The sequence below is a fragment of the Prosopis cineraria genome, unplaced genomic scaffold (genome assembly GCF_029017545.1).
Source record: "Prosopis cineraria cultivar Desert tree isolate PC_DT_omini unplaced genomic scaffold, ASM2901754v1 PC14, whole genome shotgun sequence".
Taxonomy (NCBI): domain Eukaryota; kingdom Viridiplantae; phylum Streptophyta; class Magnoliopsida; order Fabales; family Fabaceae; genus Prosopis; species Prosopis cineraria.
This window is the reverse complement of record NW_026555345.1, coordinates 4743930-4765980: the sequence shown is the minus strand read 5'-3', so window position 1 is coordinate 4765980 and position 22051 is coordinate 4743930. Positions and strand designations below refer to the sequence as shown.

The following is a 22051-nucleotide window of genomic DNA, read 5'->3' as shown; positions in this document are numbered from 1 at the left end:
GACACGAGTCAGAAGACCCAAAAAGGAAAGGTGACCTGTGACCATTGTAAGAAGACTGGACATACTCGTGAGACATGTTGGGATATACATGGCAAACCAGTTGATTGGAAGCCGAGGAAAGGAAAGACACGAGGATATCAGACTTCTCATGATGTACCACCAGATAAATCAGAATCAACCCTACCGGTGCCTGAGATTGATAAGGAACAACTCGGTAAGTTGCTCGAGATGCTCAGTATGCTCCAGCAGAATGAAAAAAGGCAGAAACAAAATCATACTGCATCTGTGGCCCATAAAGGTAATCATGCCTTACTTACTTCTACTAATAACTTCAAATGGATTGTTGATACTGGGGCAATGGACCATATGACATCAGACTCTATACTATTCAGCACCTATGCTCCTAATGCTGGAAATGAAACAGTAAGCACAGCAAATGGGACGTCCTCATCAATAGCAGGGACAGGAAGTGTCGCTATTTCTGAAATTTTGAAATTAGAACATGTCTTACATGTGCCGAACTTGGCTTGTAGTTTACTGTCCATTAGTAAGTTGACTAAACAAGCTAATTGTTGGGCTCATTTCTGTTCTACTCATTGTATATTTCAGGACCTCTCATCGGGGAAGATGATTGGCAGTGCTAAGGAGCATAATGGTCTCTACTATCTTGATGAATCTACCGTGAGTAATCTTTGGTCTCGAATCCAGTGCAATATTGCATCTACATCAGAAAATAAAGACTTTAAGGATCTTATGTTATGGCATAGGAGAATGGGTCATCCAAATTTTCAGTATTTATGTCGTTTGTTTCCAGAATTTCTAGCCAATAAAAATTCTTCATTTCATTGTACTGACTGTGAACTTGCTAAACATCACAGATCTGTTTTCAAGCCTGTGGAATATAAGTCTACCCATCCTTTTTCCATAATCCATAGTGATTTGTGGGGTCCTACTCATGTTATTAATCGTACTAATACAAAATGGTTCATTACATTTATTGATGACCACACCAGAATGTGTTGGGTTTACTTATTACAAGATAAGTCTTCTGTACCCTCTGTTTTCTCCAAATTCTATACTATGATAAAAAACCAATTTGATGCCACAATCCAAGTGCTTCATACTGATAATGGGACTGAGTACTTCAATAAAACCATGGATCTATTTCTAGCAGACCATGGAATTGTTCATAAAAGCACCTGTCCTAACACCCCTCAACAAAATGGCATTGCGGAAAGGAAAAACAAACATCTTTTAGAAGTTGCTCGTGCTTTATTATTCACATATAACGTTCCCAAATATTTCTGGGGTGATGCCATTCTTACAGCAACATACTTAATCAACCGCATGCCTAGTCGCGTTCTTTCTTATATTTCACCAATTGAGAAACTCAAAGAATCTCACTCCATCACTCATCTTGCCACTAACCTACCTCTTAAAATATTTGGTTGCACCACCTATGTTCACTCTTACCATTCTCAAAAACTAGATCCTAAAGTTGTCAAGTGTCTCTTCCTTGGTTATTCCTCAACACAGAAGGGGTATAAGTGTTTTGACCCTCATACTAAAAAACTCTACGTAAGTCGAGATGTTACCTTTGTTGAGCATGAACCCTTTTACCCAAATGCTTCAATTCAGGGGGAGAGAGGGAGTGACTTTCAGCATTTGGAAGATGTTTCAGGTCCTGTTATTCCAGAAAAACCAAACCCAAAAAATCCTCAATCTCAGTATCATACTGATTCTAAATCTCTTGTCCCTCATACCACCGAACTCAGAATCCAATCTCCTAGGCCAGAAACTAAAGTGAAAAGTCCTTCAAAGCATCATAAAAATGCAGAAAATGCACTGGAAAAGACACCAATCACTTACTCAAGGAAGAAATGGCGAGAAAGGGAGACTGTTATGCCTGAAGTACAGCCAGAATCTGAACTAAGAGGGGCTCCTGAGATTGAGAACATAGAGAGTAACAATCTCTCTCAAGAATCTGAGGCAGAAGAGGTAGTTGAGATGGAGGAAGTGGAAGAGTTAGATCTACCTATAGCTCTCAGAAAGCAACCTAGAATGTGTACACAGCATCCTATTCAAAGGTTTGTAAGTTACCGTACCTTGTCTTCACCATTTCATGCATTTGTGACTAATCTTGACAAAGTAAAGATTCCTAATAATGTGTATGAAGCATTGAGCATTCCAGAATGGAAAAATGCGGTACTTGAGGAAATGAATGCATTAGAAAAGAATGGCACGTGGGAGATAGTAGAACTTCTGAAAGGAAAGAGAGTTGTGGGGTGTAAATGGGTATTTAACCCTAAATATGATGCTGCTGGTAATTTAGACAGGCTAAAGGCACGATTAGTGGCAAGGGGGTTTACTCAAACGTATGGTTTGGACTACAAGGAGACTTTTGCTCCCGTGGCCAAACTAAATACAATCAGAATTTTGATTTCTGTAGCTGTAAATCTGGACTGGCCCTTGCACCAACTAGATATTAAAAATGCTTTCTTGAATGGGGATCTTAAGGAAGAAGTCTTTATGACGTTACCCTCAGGCTTTGAGGCAGGGAGAAAAAATCAGGTGTGTAAGCTGAAAAAATCATTGTATGGTTTAAAGCAATCACCTCGGGCTTGGTTTGACAGATTTTCCAAAGTTTTGAGGGCAGAAGGGTACACACAGGGGTTGTCTGACCATACTATGTTTGTAAAAATGGAAGGAGGAAAAGGGTGTATTCTCATAGTATACGTTGATGACATAGTTGTCACCGGCGATCATGAGGAGGAAGTAAAAAGAATAAAGATGGCTCTTAGAAAAGAATTTAAAGTGAAGGACCTTGGGAATTTGAAGTACTTTCTGGGTATAGAGGTTGCAAGGTCAAAGAAAGGGATCCATGTGTCCCAAAGGAAATACATCATTGATTTGCTTACTGAGACAGGTATGTTAGGATGCAGACCTACAGACACACCTGTCATGGTCAAGAAAAAGGGGGCGAAACCGAGAAAAGAGAAGGAAGATGAGATTGAATCTGAAAAAGATAACTGTGAAGAGGAAGAAGAGAAGAATGAGTCAGTGGACAAAGAGAGATACCAAAGGTTAGTTGGGAAACTAATCTATCTCTCTCACACTCGGCCAGATATAGCGTTTGCGGTAAGTGTTGCCAGCCAATATATGTGCGACCCTAGGGAGAGGCACATGGAAGCAGTGTATAGAATCTTGAGATACTTGAAAGGAACACCTGGAAAAGGGTTGTTATTCAAAAAACAAAACCTACAATCCATAGAAATTTATACAGATGCAGACTGGGGAGGAACATACAAGGATAAGAGGTCAACATCAGGATATTGTTCCTTTGTATGGGGAAATCTAGTCTCATGGAAAAGCTAAAAACAGAGAGTAGTTTCTAGGAGTAGCGCTGAATCAGAATTGAGGGCGTTGGCTCAAGGCATTTCAGAGGTATTGTGGGTAAAACGAGTCATGGATGAGATATATGTCAGAGTTGCTCCTCCATTAAAGCTCTACTGTGACAACAAAGTTGCAATCAGTATGGCGCTGAATCCTGTCCAACATGAAAGGTCCAAGCATGTGGAAATTGACAGACACTTCATTAGGGAAAAAGTTGAGGAAGGAGTCGTGTGCCTCATCTACCTACCAACTAGACTCCAAGCTGTAGATGTGCTCACCAAGGGATTATACAAACCAGCATTTGATAATTGTATTAGCAAGTTGGATATGATTAGCATCTATGATCCAACTTGAGAGGGAGTGTAGTTAGAAATAGTAATTATTTAATGTAAATATATGTTATTATTGGGAGAGATATTAGGTAGTTATAACAGAGTGATTTACGCGATTCACTTCCCGATATACTCCTCTGATTCTGTCTCCATCATTCTCGGAGATATGATCAGTCTTGCTTTTGTATATATTGCTGTACATACCTTCGGATGAATATACCAGAGTAATTCGGCTCAATAACTTCATAGATAATAATATTATTGAAAAAACTCAAAATTTAAAAAATAATTCTATCATGGTAGAAAAATATCTATCATGATATTAACAAGTGAAAGATATTTTTCTAAATACTATCATGATAATGAAAAGGTTTACCATAGTAAAAAAAAATAGAATCATAAATTAAAAATATTTACCATGATAAAAAAGAGCTTACTGTGGTCAGGTTTTTAATTAAGAAACAAAATAATAATTTAGAAAATATATCATGGTAGAACTAAAATTTTTTATAATCAAAACATTTTATAAATATCAACTACCATGACAATAAAATAGTTTCACAAATCCAAGAAAAAATCTACCATGATATTTAAGAACATAATTTAACTAAATAAGAAGTGCTAAAATATGCTCTTATTGAACAAGTCTTTTAAAAAGGATATACAACATTTAAAATAATATATTATAGTTCCCAACAAATTTTAAAATAAACAATTTAAAACTTAAATGATATCAAATTTTCTAAATAATTAAACAATAATCCTTTAAGAGCATGAGGAGTAATCAAAAGTTTCATGACCAATAAATGTAACATAAAATAAATTAAATTATAAATGTTCATAATAACCAAACTGTCATAAGTTGATATTTTATACATTGCTTCAAAAAAAAAAACAGAGAGAAACCACATCGGTCAAGGGTGTCAATATGCAACTAATGACTCTCTTGATATTTATCTGGCTAGACCTTTTCCTAAAAACAATAACTATTGGGAATGAGACGCGAGGGTCGTAGTAACCAATTTTTGAATGAAACAAAGCATGTAAAGTTGTCACATATACGGATTGCTAAGTGGGAATAAAAATACATTTTAAACAGTTATATATATTCAATTTGTAACCACACTTATATGGCATGACAACTCCTTATCTCTTTCATAACCCATGCTTAATATTCTAGTTCACCTAGTCAAAGATAAATTAATCCAAGCCATTTGTACCATCCATTGAACCTAATAGGAGTATAACATGTGGTAAGATTTATTCAACACATGACTCTATGTATCATATACCAACAAATCATGCAATTAATAACAATGCCAATACACATAAATACATCACACATTAAAACTCATGCTTTTCAATATACATTTTACTCTAAACACTTTATCATAAACAATTAATATCCTACTTGGCAACATGTGTTCTCAACACAATAGAGTTTGATCTAACACATGGGTTCTCAATATATATATTTCATAATTCAAAATTCATATAATTAATTACAAAACACATGATATAACATCAAGAAGTGATTACCTCTACTCTTTGATAGTCAGGTTCCTTGAACACACAAGTGATCATTTATTTTGTCTACAACACAATTATGATAATTAATAGTAACACATATTAATTATAACTAATTACTATACCTAACACTAATCTCTTACTAATCCTAGGATTAGATTAATCAATCTTGTTAACGTAGGAAAATCCCATACAAATAACGAACTGAATAATTCTCACATTAGGCAACGGATCAACGATCTAACTTTTGAAAATGATGAGTTGGATGTTATGAACCAACTGACCAAATTTCAGCTTGAAATTATCAAATGCCAATTTGATACTCATTATCCACAATCTTATTAAATAATAATTTACAACTGACCTTCCAAAATTTAACATGACGCATTTCAAGGGGGAAAATTAGGATAATGAAACTTTTAATTTCTCCATATTGTAGAAAAATTGTTTAACTAATGAGATCAAATAAGAATATGAAATTTTTAGTGAATTAATTGATAAAAATTAAATTTCAGAAACTAAATTGATAACTAAGGCAAACTTGAGAGATTGATAGCTTCATTATCTTGAAATATTTAATTATGTAATTTTTTAAGAATATCAAGTATCCAAGGTTCTTAACTAAATTTTTTTTAAAAAAAAATTATCTCATGCTAAAATTAAGTTGAAGTATTGGTCCTAAAATGTCATTCCCCCCATTAATAAATGCCACACGTGGGAGGTCTTTGAGTTTAAAAAATGTAGTAGTTGAGTACTTGTCCTGCAGAATAATTAGGCTCCAAAGCCTAAACATCCAACATGCTTCATTATAGATCTTTTTTTGTTTTTTGGTCCGTTCAATAACCAGGGTTTTCTTTCTCAGGAAAACACAATAAATCACGACTTTTCATTGAGATAACTGCGCCTGTAGTTGGCTTTGTGGTACTGCTTAGCCTTATTGGGATTTATGTTGCACGAGGATGGAAGCTGAGAACAGCTTTTCAAAGTAAGTGCACTTATCGATCTATTGGTGAGAGTATGCCATAACATTTTTTTTGGGTGATTTTTTAATTAATCAAGTGGCGCCAATCAAAATGGCGGCCATGAAAAATCCAGGGACATAAAATTTTATGAGCTGACTAATGACTGTCGCGAAAAAAGTGACAGATAAAAGACGATAAGAGTTGAACTCACTAGCTTAAATTCCTCTCTCCCAGGTGAACTTGAAGCTGACGCTGAAATTGAGCCTGTTGCATCAATGCAGTTCAGCTTTGACACCATCAAAGTCGCTACAAATTCCTTCTCTGATGCAAATAAGCTTGGTCAAGGTGGATTTGGACCTGTTTATAAGGTTAGGATAACACTTTTATGCCAAGATAAATATCAGTTCTAAGTCCAATCCTAATAAATCTTGGTTCTTGATCAACTTCAGGGTAGGCTCTCCAATGGACAAAATATTGCCGCCAAAAGGTTGTCAGGGGTTTCTGGGCAGTTAAGAATGAAGTGCTATTAATGGCTAAGCTTCAACACCGAAATTTAGTTCGGCTGCTTGGTTTTTGCTTGGAAGAAAAAGAGCGACTACTTATCTATGAACTCCTTCCAAATAGAAGCCTTGATCACTTCATTTTCGGTATGAAATTTTCTTTCAACAAAAATCACCTCAGTTTTTGTCGTGTGGATAAATAAGGAACAATCTTGGTAATTGTTTATATGATTATAACTTGACTTGAAACATGTAGATCCTTTTAAGCATGTGTGCTTGGATTGGGAAGCACGTTTCAAAATTACAGAAGGCATTGCCCGTGGACTTAATTATCTTCATGAAGAATCTCAATAACGGATTATTCATCGAGATCTTAAAGTAAGTAATATTCTATTAAATGTAAACATGAATTCTAAAATATCAGATTTTGGAATGGCAAAATTATTTGCCATTGATGAGTCTCAAGCCAAGACAAATCGAATTGGGGGAACCTTGTAAGTCTATCAATATGATGAAGCTACTTGCCATCTAAAGACTCTATCTCTACAGGACTATAACAAAACAAGCATGCTCTTGAACATGACTGTGTTTTAATGTGCAGAGGGTATATGGCACCAGAATATGCAAAGCATGGATGATTCTCTGTAAAATTTGATGTTTTTAGTTTTGGTGTACTAATTCTAGAGATTGTAAGAGGACAAAAGAATGGTGGCATCCATGATGGGGAGAATATTGAGCACCTTCCAAGCTTTGTATGTTTTCCTTCTTTTCATTATTTATCTCATTTTCTTTTACCATATTAGATTACTTCAAATTTTCTGTAATTGTACCACTTCTTGCAGGCATGGAAAAGCTGGAGGAGAGGGACATCATCTAATATTGTAGATCCCACATTATCTGACAGTTCAAGAAGTGAAATAATGAGATGCGTTCACATTGGCTTGCTGTGTGTTCAAGAAAGGGCTGCTGATAGACCAACCATGGCTTCGGTTTTGCTTATGCTTGACAGCGACTCTCTCTCTCTTCCAGAACCCTTACAACCTGCATTTTTTATGAATAACAAAAGTTTATCACACATCAAATCTGAGGAGTACAATTCTGTGTCAGCAAGCTCAAGTGAACAAACTAGTAAAACTGCTGAAATATTATCAGTAGATGAGGCCTCAATAACTAAGCTATATCCACGCTAAAGGTAAAGGATCTACATTTAATACTCATTATGTGCTCTTTGTTGTGATGAGATATAAGCCGTCCAATTTTTTTTTTTTTTAAAAGTGGCAATTATATAAATATCCTTATTTTAGATTTTGTGCATATTAAACTATAAAGTTAATTAGAATATTTAAAAAAATTAAATTAGATTTATTCCATCCAAAATCAATCTAAACGGTCCAAATTGATGATGAAAACCCCTTGATATGCTCTGTAAATGTAAATGTCAAAGTTAAACCCATGGGCATCAATTACCGGTTTACAACTTGTTTTATAAAGAAAAAAATAATACCCGATGATTGTCCAGATAATTAAAAAGAAAAATTCTTCAATTGCATCAGCATGGAAAGAGTGAGCCTTTTATTTTTATTTTGAACCCAGTGGCTCATGTGTTGTCAATAGGGATTTTGATGGATGATGAAGGATGCGGAAAAGAAATTAACTTTTCTTGCAGGTTTAGGCTGTCAAAGGCTTGAAGCACTCTTAATCCCACAATACCACCATAGGTGGTGGTGTACAAGTTTGAATGCAACTTTGTGAACTTCCAGAATCTTTGTGCCACTTGTATGTTTGCCAACAACAGCGTTTGTGGGTTGACACTTGGTTGATTGAACTTGCAATGAAAAATATTGTCAACTCTAACAGTCACAATCCTCTGACGAATCCCAATCTTCCTAACTCTTTTTATTACCCCTTATCACTATTCGAGTAATCAAGCATGCCCCAAAAGAAAAATAAAAAATAAACAGCATAATAGCTACTCTCTCATACTTCCTGTACCCTTGTGAACTGCGTTTTCTGCATGCTTCTAGTTTATTTTTCGATGTCCATTCTTGGAAGTAAAACTCAGTTGCAACGAGTTCATGTGAATCTGAAAGTATTTTGCGTAACTATCAATTCTAACTTGTAGATAAAGCATGACGGGCGTCATCTTGTAAAATCCAGTAGAGAACATATCTTGTACCCCTAAAAGAACCTTCTCAACTGCCAAGCCTTAAAAATTTGGTAAAGAAATAATGTTGCTACAAATTGATCTAAAGCAAACAACTGATTTTAGAATCTTCTTTCCAATAAGGATGATTATTGTCCAACCTTCATGGATGGATCTCTAATTAGAGTGAGCCAATCATCATTTTCTCCTTCAAGATAGCTTAAGCTTCGTTTTCCCTCCTCTTCCCATTGGCTCAAAACCTTTCCGTTGGTTGTGTTTAATTATTTCTGCTGCTCTGTATCCTTCTTTCTTTTGTTTCCTTATCAGTCTCTCCCTTCCGCCATGCACTTACAAATCTCAATTCCTCAACAGAACAAATGGGATATGAGTGATCATTTAATACCATGTGAGCCAACAGACTATGGGTCAGATATTAAATTGATAAGAACAAGTACTACACTTGATCTTAGCCAAAAGGCCTAGAAGTCATTGATAATTTTATTTTTTGTTGTTTCCACCCTTCAAGGACAATTTGGTGGTGTTTGCCCCCAACCAAAGTTCTGACTGCAACCAAGTTTTAAAGACCATGCGGTTCACCATATTGATTTTGACCCCGTCAATATCCAAAGGGAATAGTATTTTCCTTTTTCTTTTTGTTTTTATTTTTGGTGGGATAAATAAGGGAAACAGTGATATTAAATATCTGAAATATTAAAATATTAACATATTTCAAAACAGAAGCCAAGAGAAAAGATAATATTAAAATATCTGAGAAGAAGGTCCATTTAGATTGGTTCAGTTCGTATTCAATGAAGCATTGGCAGTTGTACATACTATAAATAAACACAACAAACATTTGGGTGTTTCCTAAAGGCAACATGGAGCTGAAAGAGACATGCATGCATTCCCTTTACTTCATCTCATTAGTGAAAAGCTTCACATTTATCCCAGCAAATTAGCCGGAGAAGCCTAAAGTGAAAATGTTTCACTCCCTAAACTGGAGAAATTTTCTTCTGGTTTTATTCTCAGTTTCTGCTTTTATCATCCCTCATAACTCCTAGATAACCTACCTCAAAGAGGCCTGTAATCATCCATCTAATAGCAGAGATTATGCAAAATTCAAAATCAACCTCACTTTCCTCTTGAATTCTTTGTCTTCTAAATCATCCCTTCACAGCTTTTACAAAGGTTTTTCACGTAATCTTTATGGTCTCTACCTCTGCAGGGGTGATGTTTCCCTTCAAACCAGCCAAAACTGCGTCAAAGTTGCAATTCGAGAAATCAAAATCTGGTATGATCAGTACATGCTCAGATACTCTCAAAGGAAGTTCTTTGGAGTGGCTCAAATTTCGCCAGCAAAATTCATGTGGAATCAGAAAAATAGGACTTCAGTCAGTCAACCCGATGTTGAAGCGCTAGCTCTGATTTACCAACTCATAAAAGAAGCCACAAACACATCTATGCTGTTCAGAGCAAACGGTTCAGAGGTGGTGGCAAATAGTTCTTAGCATCGATATGGGCTTGTGGAGTACACAAGAGACTTGGACAGTAGTTCATGCAGCTTCTGTTTGTCACAATTGATGGTAGAAACACAGAAATTTCCCCGGCAGAAGGCTGGTTGGCACATATTGGGTCCAAGTTGCAATATAAGACATGAAAATTATATCTTCTACCAGCAAATTGGCGGACCAGATATTGCCCCTGTATCACCAATTTACCCGCCAGATGATGCAGGTAGATGTATTTTCTTTTTCCGATGTTTTAGTTTCCTCAGAAATTTGAGTCTTCTCTAGACTTGAACTTCCCAAGTTTGAATCTCAGTCCCAAATTCAATTAAAAAAAGCATGAATTTGTGAATACTTACTGTAACTAACCACTTTTTTAACTAACCACTTTTTTCTTTAATTTTTAATTAAGAAATGGTTTACGCTTAGAGTTGGATCTGATTCCACACCTATACTAACACAATTCTTGTAAGAGCAGGTTCTGCGGAAGGATTCACATCCAAAGTTAGAGCCAGTGTAGTTATGCTTGTCCCGATTGCAATGGCTGCAGCTTTTTTGGGTTTTGCAACTTACGTATGTTTTCACTGGAAAAGAAACCTTAAAGGTATGTGATGAGAAGAATCAAGCCCCTCTGAAGTTTATTTTACCTGAAGTTTGAAGAGAGAAAAAGAGGCCGTGGCCCTTATATCCACCATGTTTGTCCTACATGAGTGGGCCCCATTTCTTTCCTCTCTTCCTCTCTCTGATCCTAAGGTCAAAGGATATGTTACATGATGAGAGTGAGAGCCTGACTATATTTTTCTACTTTTCACGCACTAAATGTTTTATTTATTTGCAGAACTTTCTAACTAGTTTTTTTTTTTTTTTTTATATCCAGGGGGAGAAACAACTGATGAAATTCTGACACAGAAGTTGGAGAATTCAAAGAAGCCCCACTTTAAAGAGAAAGGAACCGCGAAAGATGAGTACAACAATGGAGAAGTTCAAAACTATCGTTTGAAGACCATTAAGGTCGCAACAGACTATTTCTCAGAAGAAGCCAAGCTAGGGAAAGGAGGATTTGGACTCGTTTTCAAGGTTGGAGAGCAAACTTTCTTACCTACCTGAGTTTAGCATATTGAGTTCAAGTGCATGATATGGAAGTTGCATTAGAAATGATTAATTTTCATGAAATAAATGGAGTATTCACCTTACTCAACCATCTGCCATCCTGACGCTCTAAATATGCACAATTTATCATCCAACGGAGGCATCAAATTGCATAGATTTAATTACAAACTTTTAAACTGAAAAAATCAAATTGAAATTTAAATCAACCATCAAATTGTATGATAATTATTTTGATAATTCCTCCAGGAATATTTTGCAGACTTTAAAATCAATGATTGTGAATGAACTACACTTTCCTAAGATATATCAGTTCTCATTTTTTACGGAAAACTAGATTTTTTTTTTTCCCTTCATATTTCTTGATTGTGATTAAACTATAGTATACATCCAGGGGAAGTTGAGTAATGGCAAGGAGATAGCAGTTAAGAGGCTTTCATTCAAATCAGGGCAAGGCCTTGAAGAGTTCAAGAATGAAGTGACATTGATAACAAAACTCCAACACAAAAATCTTGTGAGGCTTTTGGGGTTCTGTCTGGAAGAAAATGAAAAGCTTCTGGTCTATGAATACATGCCAAACAATAGCCTTGATACCTTCTTGTTTGGTTTGTTTTTTCCCTCCCTCTTTGATTACGCAAATATCTATATCTTCTTCTTATTCATAAGGAGTTTCCTTTTAAGCAGATCCAATAAAACGTCAACAACTAGATTGGTCTAAGAGGAGGAGTATTATAAAGGGAATTGCTAGAGGACTCCTGTATCTGCATGAGGACTCAAGGCTAAAAATTATCCATAGAGATCTAAAAGCAAGCAATGTGTTACTAGATGAAGAGATGAATCCAAAAATATCAGATTTTGGAACTGCTAGAATTTTTGTCAGCAATCAAATTCAAGCTAGTACTGAAAGAGTTATTGGGACATAGTAAGTATTTATGATTCTCTCTGCTTCCCTTATAGCCCTATGTGACACATGCAATATGATGCTTCTTCATATTGTTCACCATTGCACTGTTCCTATCAGCAGAATCGATATTAATCTTATACAGAAATTGAATTTGCATAACATTGATCCTTTTTCATCGCTAACTTCCTCTATTCTGTAGACTGAATATACATAAAAGATGTTTACTCATATTGCCTATCCTTCTTACTTGATAAAGGCTTCCTAAACATTCTACAGTGGATATATGGCACTTGAATATGCTTTAGAGGGATTATTTTCCATCAAGTCAGATGTTTACAGCTTTGGTGTCATCATGCTAGAAATTATCAGTGGAAAAAGAAACACCAGCTTCTACCAACCAGAACGTGGTTTGAGTCTTCTCTCCCATGTAAGGCCCCCCCCGCCTTTTGCCCCCATATTTTACATGGAGGCTTTTCATGATAGTGAGATAAGGTTAAAAATTGTAATATAATATTTACGAACAATTGTTCGTGGAAAAGAAAACCTCATTTCGCCTCTGAGAGTTTGAACAGGCATGGCGACTCTGGAATGAAGGCAAAGGACTTGAACTTGTGGAGCGTCACTTGGTCAACACTTGCCCGGATAAAGATGAAGCTTTGAGATGGATCCGCATCGGGTTTCTGTGTGTTCAAAATATTTTTATTTGACTATAAAAAATATTTAAATAAAAAAGACATCAATCCTCAAAATATTATATAAATTAAAAATATTATTTTTTAAAAAATATAACATTTTATAAGATGAAATGTATAACATGTAATAAAATATAATTTTTATTTTTTACATAATATCATTTAAAAAATTACTTCCTCCATTTAAAAATGTGAGACCTTTTTTTAAGAGTTGAATGTTTAAAAATATAAAGTATTTTTAATCTTTCAAAATATAATCATTGTCTTTTTTTAAAAAATGCCCCTATTGACAAATAAATTTATATTTATTGTAGAATGTTTAATAGGAGTAAATATGAGAAGATAAGGTTAGTTTGAAAGCAGATAGCTATTTTATTGAGATGTGAGATTCGATTAAAAATGCCTTATATTTTTGAATAAAGGGAGTATAATAAAATAAAAAATATAAAGATTAAATATTTAAATGTATAAAATGTAAGGCCTTTTTTAAGGCCTTATTGGGGTGTGACATGTATAAAATATAAAGCATTGAAATGTATAAAATGTATAACATGTAATAAAAAGCAATTTTTATTTTTACATAATATCATTTAAAAAATTACTTCCTCCATTCAAAAATGTAAGGCCTTTTTTAAGAGTCGAATGTTCAAAAATATAAAGCATTTTTAATCTTTCGAGATATAATCATTGTCTTTGTTTTAAAAGCACCCCTATTGACAAATGAATTTATATTTATTGTAGAGTGTTTAATATGAGTAAATATGGGAAGGTAAGGTTAGTTTAAAAGTAGATAGCTATTTTATTGGGGTGTGAGATTCGGTTAAAAATGCCTTATATTTTTTAATGAAGGGAGTATAATAAAATAAAAAATATAAAGATTAAATATTTAAATGGAAAAAATAGCATCCAAAGACCACCATATGATATTTCTATCAAAGAAGGACCAAATGATTTCATATTATCACTATAATCTTTTGGTCCTTCTTACATATTAATTTCATAAGAAAAAAGACCGAAATACCTCTCAATTTAAAATAATATGTACAACACACGTAGAACCTTGAAGAAGGTTACTTTACCCCATTTGTCGGACGAGCTGCCCTCACAATTACGCCCACGACTCCCCCACATCAATGACTGCCGGAAGCATTTTCTTCTCCAACTTTCGAGGATGAAATGGTTGTTCCTATCTGTGCATGACATTATAAGGGTGATTCTTTGATAACATTATCGGTGGTCGAAGGTTTGGCAGTGGATCATTGTGAATTGTTGAAGGTGGTTGTTCTCAGGCATTGTTGGAGGTGAACAAAGGTGCTCACTAAATGATAAGACGGATTTCATTCTTCTGGAGGTATTTATTGTCATTTATCTCCATCTTAGTTGAAACAATGTAGTTGAGTGATTGGTTGGCATTATTTCAATCTGCATGCTAAGTTTATGTCCTTTATGTGTTTGTTGACCGTTGCTTTATATGCATGATAACAACTTCCATTGGTGAATTAACAAGCTCCCCTCATTGTATTGACAAGATGAGGGCAGAAAAATGAAAACTTATACTGGAACAAGTTCTTTTAGAACATTAACAAGTAACCATGTTGAAATAACAAGAACTTTGACTATGATTAACCACTCCCTTTAATATATTGACAAGCGTATGATTTTATAACAACTTACAATCGTTAATTAACAAGTCCCTTACTATATTAACAAGTAGGCATAAGGAAATAAGAAGAGTGTTTAGTGTTTTGACAGGTGTTTGACTGAGAAACAACTTCAATTTGTGAATTAACAAGATTTGTTATATTTCTGACAAGTTGAGGGTAGTATATAATGATAAATATTCTGACAAATCCCTTTAGTGTTTTGACAATTTAAATTGGTGAATTAATAAGATCCCTTAGATTATTGATAAGAGCAGGGTAGTATGTAATGATAAATATTCTGACAAGTCTCTTTAGCGTTTTGACAAGTTCAATTTGTTAATTAAGAAGAAACCTTAGATTATTGACAAGTGATAGGTTGTATACAATGATAAATCTTTTGACAAGTCCTTTTACTACATTGACAAGTCGTCATGGAAAATTAATAAAAGTCTTTACTATTTTGACAAGTGTATGATTGAGTGACAACTTCAATTTGTGAATTAACAAAATCTCTTAAATAATTTACAAGAGCAGGGTATGATATATATATAATGATGAATGTCCTGACAAGTGCCTTTACTATTTTGACAAGTAGCCATGAGAAATTAACAAGAGTCTTTACTGTTTTGATAAGTGTATGATTGAGTAACAACTTCAATTCATGAATTAACAAGATCCCTTAGATTATTCACATTATAAGAGTATTACATATATAATGGTGAATGTTTTGACAAATGCCTTTACTGTTTTGACAAGTTTTCATGGGAAAGTTAACAAGAGTCTTTACTGTTTTGACAAGTGTATAATTGAGTGACAACTTCAATTCGTGAACTAATAAGATCCTTTAGATGATTTACATTATAAGAGGATTACACATATAATGGTGAATGTTTTAAGAAATGCCTTTACTGTTTTGACAAGTTTCCATGAGGAAATTAACAAGAGTATTTACTGTTTTGACAAGTGTAGGATTGAGAGAATGGTTGACAAAGAAGGATAGAAGAGGTTGACAATGGATGATTCTACAGTCATTTTTTCATCTACATGCTACTGTACTTTGCTTGCAGAGCTAGTTCAGAGAGAAGAAAAATAGGGAAAAGCTTCGACTGAGATAGCTTTCAGCTGGGAACACGTTTCCAACATTCTGTGAGGCATTTTGGTCTTTTTTCTTATAAAATTAATATATAAGAAGGACCAAAGGACTATAGTGATAATATAAAATTATTTGGTCCTTCTTTGATATAAATATCGTACAGTGGTCCTTGGGTGCTATTTTTCCTATTTAAATAAATATATCAAATGGTAGCAAAAGTTATGATCACCAAGATAAATTCAAAAATAGGGTAATAATAATAATATTTTAAATGTTTTTTAGTTTTAAGTAATTAAATTAGTAATTACTGATATTAAAATTTAAAAAGCACCAGGTCCTAAGAAAAGTGGAGGCAGCATGATTCAATAGGATCAGGGGTTAGTAAATGGCGCGGGCTTTGTTCAGTCATCAGTATAAATGGCACAGGCACAGTTTCAAAAATAAATAAATAAATAAAGCTTGAAACTTCTCTCTTCCCCATCTTTTTCCTTCGTCATCTATGTTAGGGCTGTGTAAAAGTCTTCTAATTTGGTCCGACTCAGTCCAATTTGAAATAATCTTGTCTTGTTTAGTCCTTATAAATACTGGTCTTTTAGATCAAAAAGATTGAAAAAGATCAAACTATTTCTTCATGTTGGACTGGACAGGAGACTAGACATCTGGACCACTTAGTCCGATCCTATCCTATTAATTTATTTAATATAATTATAATTAATTTATTTTTCACAAACACTTCAAGTATAATTGACGCTAAGAAGATAATTGTATGAAGATTTGTTGAGTTTGTTTCTAAATTGTTATTGTAATTTAGTGTTATTGAAGTTTGTTGAGTATTGTTTTTGTTAAAATTATAAATTTAAATCATTTGGATTGTAATTGAAATTTTTTTCTTGTTGTTGGAAATGATTTTTGATTTATTATGATTATAAGTGATTTTATTATTTTAATTGAGCTTATTAAGTTGAAATGGATTATTGCCTCTCATAGAGACAAAAAGAAAAAAATAGCTAAGTGAGTATTAAACTAACAGGACCAATCTCTCAATCCTATGAACCAAGTTTGGTCCTAGATAAGACCAGACTATAGGTTGCCTAACCTAATTATTTTTATGAAAGAAATCAGACTTTGAGTTAAGTTAAAATTCAATATTATCTAATCTTTTGTGCAGCCATAGTCTGTGTGCACTTTGAAACTTTCATCCTCCTTAAAAATAAATTGCAATGGAAATTGCAGATGGGAGATGTTGACGGCTTTGGTATACAATTTCTTTACTTTTTTAGTTTCTTTCTTCATCATTTTTCCCCTGAATCTTCTCATCTTCTTTTTTCTTTTTTTCCCATTCCTTCTTCTTCATCCCTCATCTTTTATTCATCCATATTCTTCGTCTCTTTCTTCTAATGGTTAGTTTTTTCATGATGACTCGATTAACCCAACAAGTTGGCCCTTTTTTTGGGTTAATCTCGAGTTAATCGAACTACACCAAGTTACTATGATTCTAGATTATTTTCTTGACCAGACTAGCCAAGAGACTTGTTCATCAATTTATCAATTTGACCCACTGGGCCGATCCGAGTTTAAATACCATTAATAAGATAGTCATAGAAAACTACCTTACTGATAATACTTTTTAACATTTTATAAAAATAATGACCATATCAATAATACTTGTAAATAAAGGCACAGTTGTTCATCATGGCATGTGATAAATATATATTAAATTTGAGAGAATAATAAAGAAATTATAAAATGATCAATCAATTCAAGTTAAGTATCAGTTGTTAAATTTTAGGAATTTACCACTCAATAAATTTGTAATTTGTATTTTAAATTTAACACAACAATGTTAAAATTTAAAAAATAAATTACAAATTCATTATAACGTAATTGCAAAATTGAGAGATTGAGTTGTAAATTTTCTGAATTTGGCACTTAAGACTTAACTTGAATTAATTGGTCTTTTGAGACTTCTTTATCATTCTCACATTAAATTTTCTATATTCATATATTTAAAAAATACACAAAAAATAAAAAATTTTGTGAAATATATTTCTCATTTATATTTTTTATATATTCCTTATATATATATATATATTATAAGTTCATTTTGGAGGATAATAAAGATCTCGATTGGTAAAAGTTAATTTGAAAATGCTTGGTCTGTGCAGAGGAAATTTTACGAACCGCGCACCAAAATTTTTGGTTTTTACACTTACTGTGCGTGGACGACAAGGAACTAGAGAAGTCAATCTACAATAGTCAATAATATCAGTAAATAGATTGTTAAGCCAAACCATACACATTTTTTGTTCCTATTTTAATTTTAATTTTGTTTCTGAGTTTGATAAATAAATTACCATATTTATGACATGACTTCTTCAGTAATTTTTACGGTGCAGATGTTTTTTATTTTATATTGATGATTAGTATCGATACCAATGATATTGATTTTTTTTTTTTTTGGTACATTGCTTGACTGGGACATAAGTTTACGCGGCAAGACAGTCACAAAAGTCAAGTCAAATCTGCAATGATAAAGATGTTATTAGTGAAATTGATGGGTGCTTTACAAGAACACCCCCGGGGGGCTGAAAGGGTTTAAATTTACCTGAAAGCTATAATAGTCAGACAAATTCAATGACTAGAGCAACTTATTTAGCATTGTTTGAAGTTCTTGTCACTCAAGTACATCAAGCCACCAGCCAACCAGAATTTCGATACCATTATTGCAACACCAGCAGTAACACCACAGCAAATAGCACCTGCTGGACCAATCTCAATACCATTTTATCAAATCTCACTTCCGACAAACAAATAGATTATGGCTTCTACAATCTCTCTCATGGTAATTACCCAAATGCAGTCTACACTGTTGGGTTATGCAGGGGAGATGTTATGTCAGATTTCTGCCATAGCTGCCTTAAAAATTCATCAGTCCTGCTGCCACTTTTATGTCCAGATCAGAAGCAAGATTTTGGGATGTACGATGAATGCATGTTATCTTACTCAAGACACCTCAATATTAGGCAAGAAGGTAGATCCTATAATTACTGTCTAAATGTGGAGCGTGAACACTGCAACAAATTGGAACAATTACAATCAAGTCCTAACAGGATTGCTGCGAAATATGAGTAGCAGAGCTGCATCAGGTGAGTCAAGTCTAAAGTTTCCTGCAGGAAATGAAGACGGACCTGACCTTCAAAAAATATATGCTGTCGTTCAGTGCACACCTAATTTGAATGAATCAGAATGCAACAACTGCTTGGTTTGGGCTATCTCACAAGTTCCAAATTGCTGTAATAACAGGCAAGGTGGTCGGATTATTACACCCATCTGTAACTTTAGATATAAGAGTAGCAGATTCTATGCAAGTCAAGCTGATGTGCCATTATCCGCACTGTCGCCGGAAGTGTCCCCTCCTCCTACATCTCCATCAACTCCTCCATCCACCAACACTACATCTTCATCACCTCCTCCATCTGCTGCCACAACATCCTCAAAAGGTACTTCCATTAGCAGATAGGCCTCCAAAACTTTCCCTTTATTGAGATTTCCCATTCCAGCTGGGAGGAATGGTGGTTTTTACTTTAACAGATACCTGGAGAATAAGTAAGACTTCAAAATCGATGTTCTTTGCCATTATCTCTCTCAATGAACGGGGTTTTTATTTTTCCAGGAAAAAAAATCACAGATTATCATTGCCATTGTTGTGCCTACTGCCGCCTTGGTTGTGCTGCTTGCGTTTGTTTGGACCTGTGTGAGAGTGAGAAAGCAAGGAAGAAAATTTCCAAGTACAAGTCAATTATTGCTGACAACTTGACAATGTTGATCAAAGTCAAAATCTATTAAATTTAGTTAGACTCCTTGGTTTTTGTTTGAAACAAGAGGAACGGCTTCTAGTATATGAGTTTCTTCCTAATAAAAGTCTCGATCACTTTATATTTGGTAAATTAGACATTATATTTCTACATGGGAAATGGAGTTCATTATCTTTTTTTGCAGACTAAATAGGAAAATATTTTGACTCTACTTTGTATGTTTCTCTTGGACTGAGGTATAGATCCTATTAGATGTGCACAATTGAGATGGGAAACATGTTAACAATTATAAAAGGAATTGCTTGAGGCTTTCTTTACCTTCACAAAGAATCTCAAAAGCAAATTATTCATCGTGATTTTAAAGCAAGTAACATTTTCTTAGATGCAAGCGGGAATTTAAAGATATCAGATTTTGGTGTGACAAAACTATTTATTATGAATCAAACTCAAGTCAACACGGATAGAGTTGTGGAGACCTAGTAAGTATCAAAACATGGCATGTCTAATTAGTTTCTAAGTGCCTCAGACCAAAAAGAAGAAAAAACTTGAATATGATAGTCAAGAGAAGTGTTAATTATCATATTTGATCACTTTGACATATAGTGGTTATGTGGTACCAGAGTATGCAAGGCATGGACAATTCTCAATGAAATCTGATATCTTTAGTTTTGGTGTGCTAATTCTAGAGATTGTGAGTGGCCAGAAGAATGGTGGCTTACATAATATGGAGAATGTAGAGCATCTACCGAGTTTGGCACGTTTTCTGCCTTTTCACTATTTATCGCCCTTGTCTTAGAAATTGCGTTTAAGAAATTAATCATTATCAGTCTACATGAAACATGAATTAAGCTTTGGACTAATACTTTTTAAAATTGAGGAACTTGTTGCTTGTAGGCACGGAACAGCTGGAAGAAAGGGATAGCCTCTAACATTATAGATCCCACATTAGCAGGTGGTTCAAGACATGAAATAATGAGATGCCTTCATATCGGTTTACTGTGTGCTCAAGAAAAAGATGCTGACAGACCAACCATGGCTTCCCTTGTGCTTATGCCTAGCAGTCACTCTTTCTCACTTCAAGCACCCATGAAACCTGCGTTTTTTATGAATGACACGAGTTTATCAGGCAGACAATCTAGGGATTACAGATCTGTGTCAACAAGTTCCGGTGAGAAAAAATGAAAATATGTAGAATCATTATCAGTAAACGAGGCCTCAATAACTGATATATCTCCTCGATAATTTAAGACGAACAGGTGACATTATTGATCATAATTGCTGGTATATTAGTTATTCCACCAATATAACAGTGCTTTATTTTTTTTAAAAAAAAAGAAAATCATAGAATTTTGCAATGCATAAACAGGAAAAGATGCAAGTAATGTATTTTAATTCAAAAGTACTCTGTATAGTAAATAGGGAATTTCATATCATGGAAACAGTGCAGAAATTATCTCTTTGTGGGTTGGTGATATTAGAGAACTCCATCCATAACAAACTCTACTAGGTCATCCAACGAATAAAAACCGTAGTCATTCTGATTATTCAAGGTTAGTTGACTTGCAGAAATTGTCACTTTTGTTTTATGCCATGCCAACAACATTATGTTGTCGAGTGAAATTGTCAGCATGTCTATTCATGTTAGGTCGTTGCTCTGATGGTATGTAGGGATGTCTAACATAAAAAGCATTTCATTAAAACTTGCAACAAAAATGGCCATTCAATAGCCATTACCAGATAGAAACCCATGACCCATAATTTAGCAAAGACACTAATAAGAAACACGTAGTCCTCTGAAAAATTGGCAGTGGTCTCCAAAGTTTCTCCTCTGCCCGAAAACTAATGTCAAAGCAAATGAACGAAACATGAACTCTAAGATAGATGATTGTCATGGTTTCCTCAGCAAATCTATCAATGTGTCGTGACCAAAAGGAAATAATTATAAGAGAAAGCTCATCCCAAAGGATAGATTGTTGGATTAGATTTAAGAGAATTCTTCAAATTTATAAACCCCATTTCATGTGAGAGCATGTATTGCCACCTTGAAATCACAAATGGGAGAGGATGCCTAGGTTCTCAAACTAAATGTATCCTCTCCTTAGTGCCCGCCTAAGTGCCTACACAAAGCTATAATGCTATAGGCTTTAGAATTGGCCGAGCTTACTTAGATTTAACTTAAAATATCCCCAATATATGAAAAAAAAAAAAACTCATAATGAATTTGAGTATTTCGGCTAAATCTATCTGGTTTAGACATGACTCAAGTTTCTTTGAGCTTACTTGTATATCCTGAATAAGCTTGGAGTAAAAAAAATTTCCTAACTTTTCAAGCTTGATCTTAAAATTTTTTAAATTTATTCAAACTGATTCATCAAGCTTAATCGAAATTACCAACTAATCTACCCAAATCCTTTAGCGTAGGAACATCAAGGGGA

The 22051-nt window shown here is 34.2% G+C and overlaps 2 protein-coding genes and 1 pseudogene across 2 annotated transcripts; 2 read left to right on the top strand and 1 right to left on the bottom strand.

Annotated features, from left to right (window-relative positions):
- Window positions 1-7159: 7159 nt before the first annotated feature.
- On the top strand, window positions 7160-16550 carry LOC129293336 (cysteine-rich receptor-like protein kinase 10). Its single transcript, XM_054931254.1, has 10 exons — window positions 7160-7466; window positions 7557-7906; window positions 10083-10591; window positions 10841-10966; window positions 11240-11439; window positions 11864-12074; window positions 12154-12391; window positions 12650-12800; window positions 12946-14416; window positions 15678-16550. The coding sequence occupies exons 3-9, from the start codon at window positions 10438-10440 to the stop codon at window positions 13078-13080; spliced, it is 1215 nt and encodes a 404-aa protein (XP_054787229.1). The 5' UTR covers window positions 7160-7466; window positions 7557-7906; window positions 10083-10437; the 3' UTR covers window positions 13081-14416; window positions 15678-16550.
- On the bottom strand, window positions 9241-9347 carry LOC129294016 (U2 spliceosomal RNA; annotated as a pseudogene).
- Window positions 16551-18650: 2100 nt separating the features above from the next.
- LOC129293118 (cysteine-rich receptor-like protein kinase 29) lies at window positions 18651-19647 on the top strand. Its single transcript, XM_054930922.1, has 2 exons — window positions 18651-19301; window positions 19475-19647. Exons 1-2 carry the CDS (start codon window positions 18857-18859, stop codon window positions 19645-19647), a joined length of 618 nt encoding a protein of 205 aa, XP_054786897.1. The 5' UTR covers window positions 18651-18856.
- The last annotated feature ends 2404 nt before the right edge of the window (window positions 19648-22051 follow it).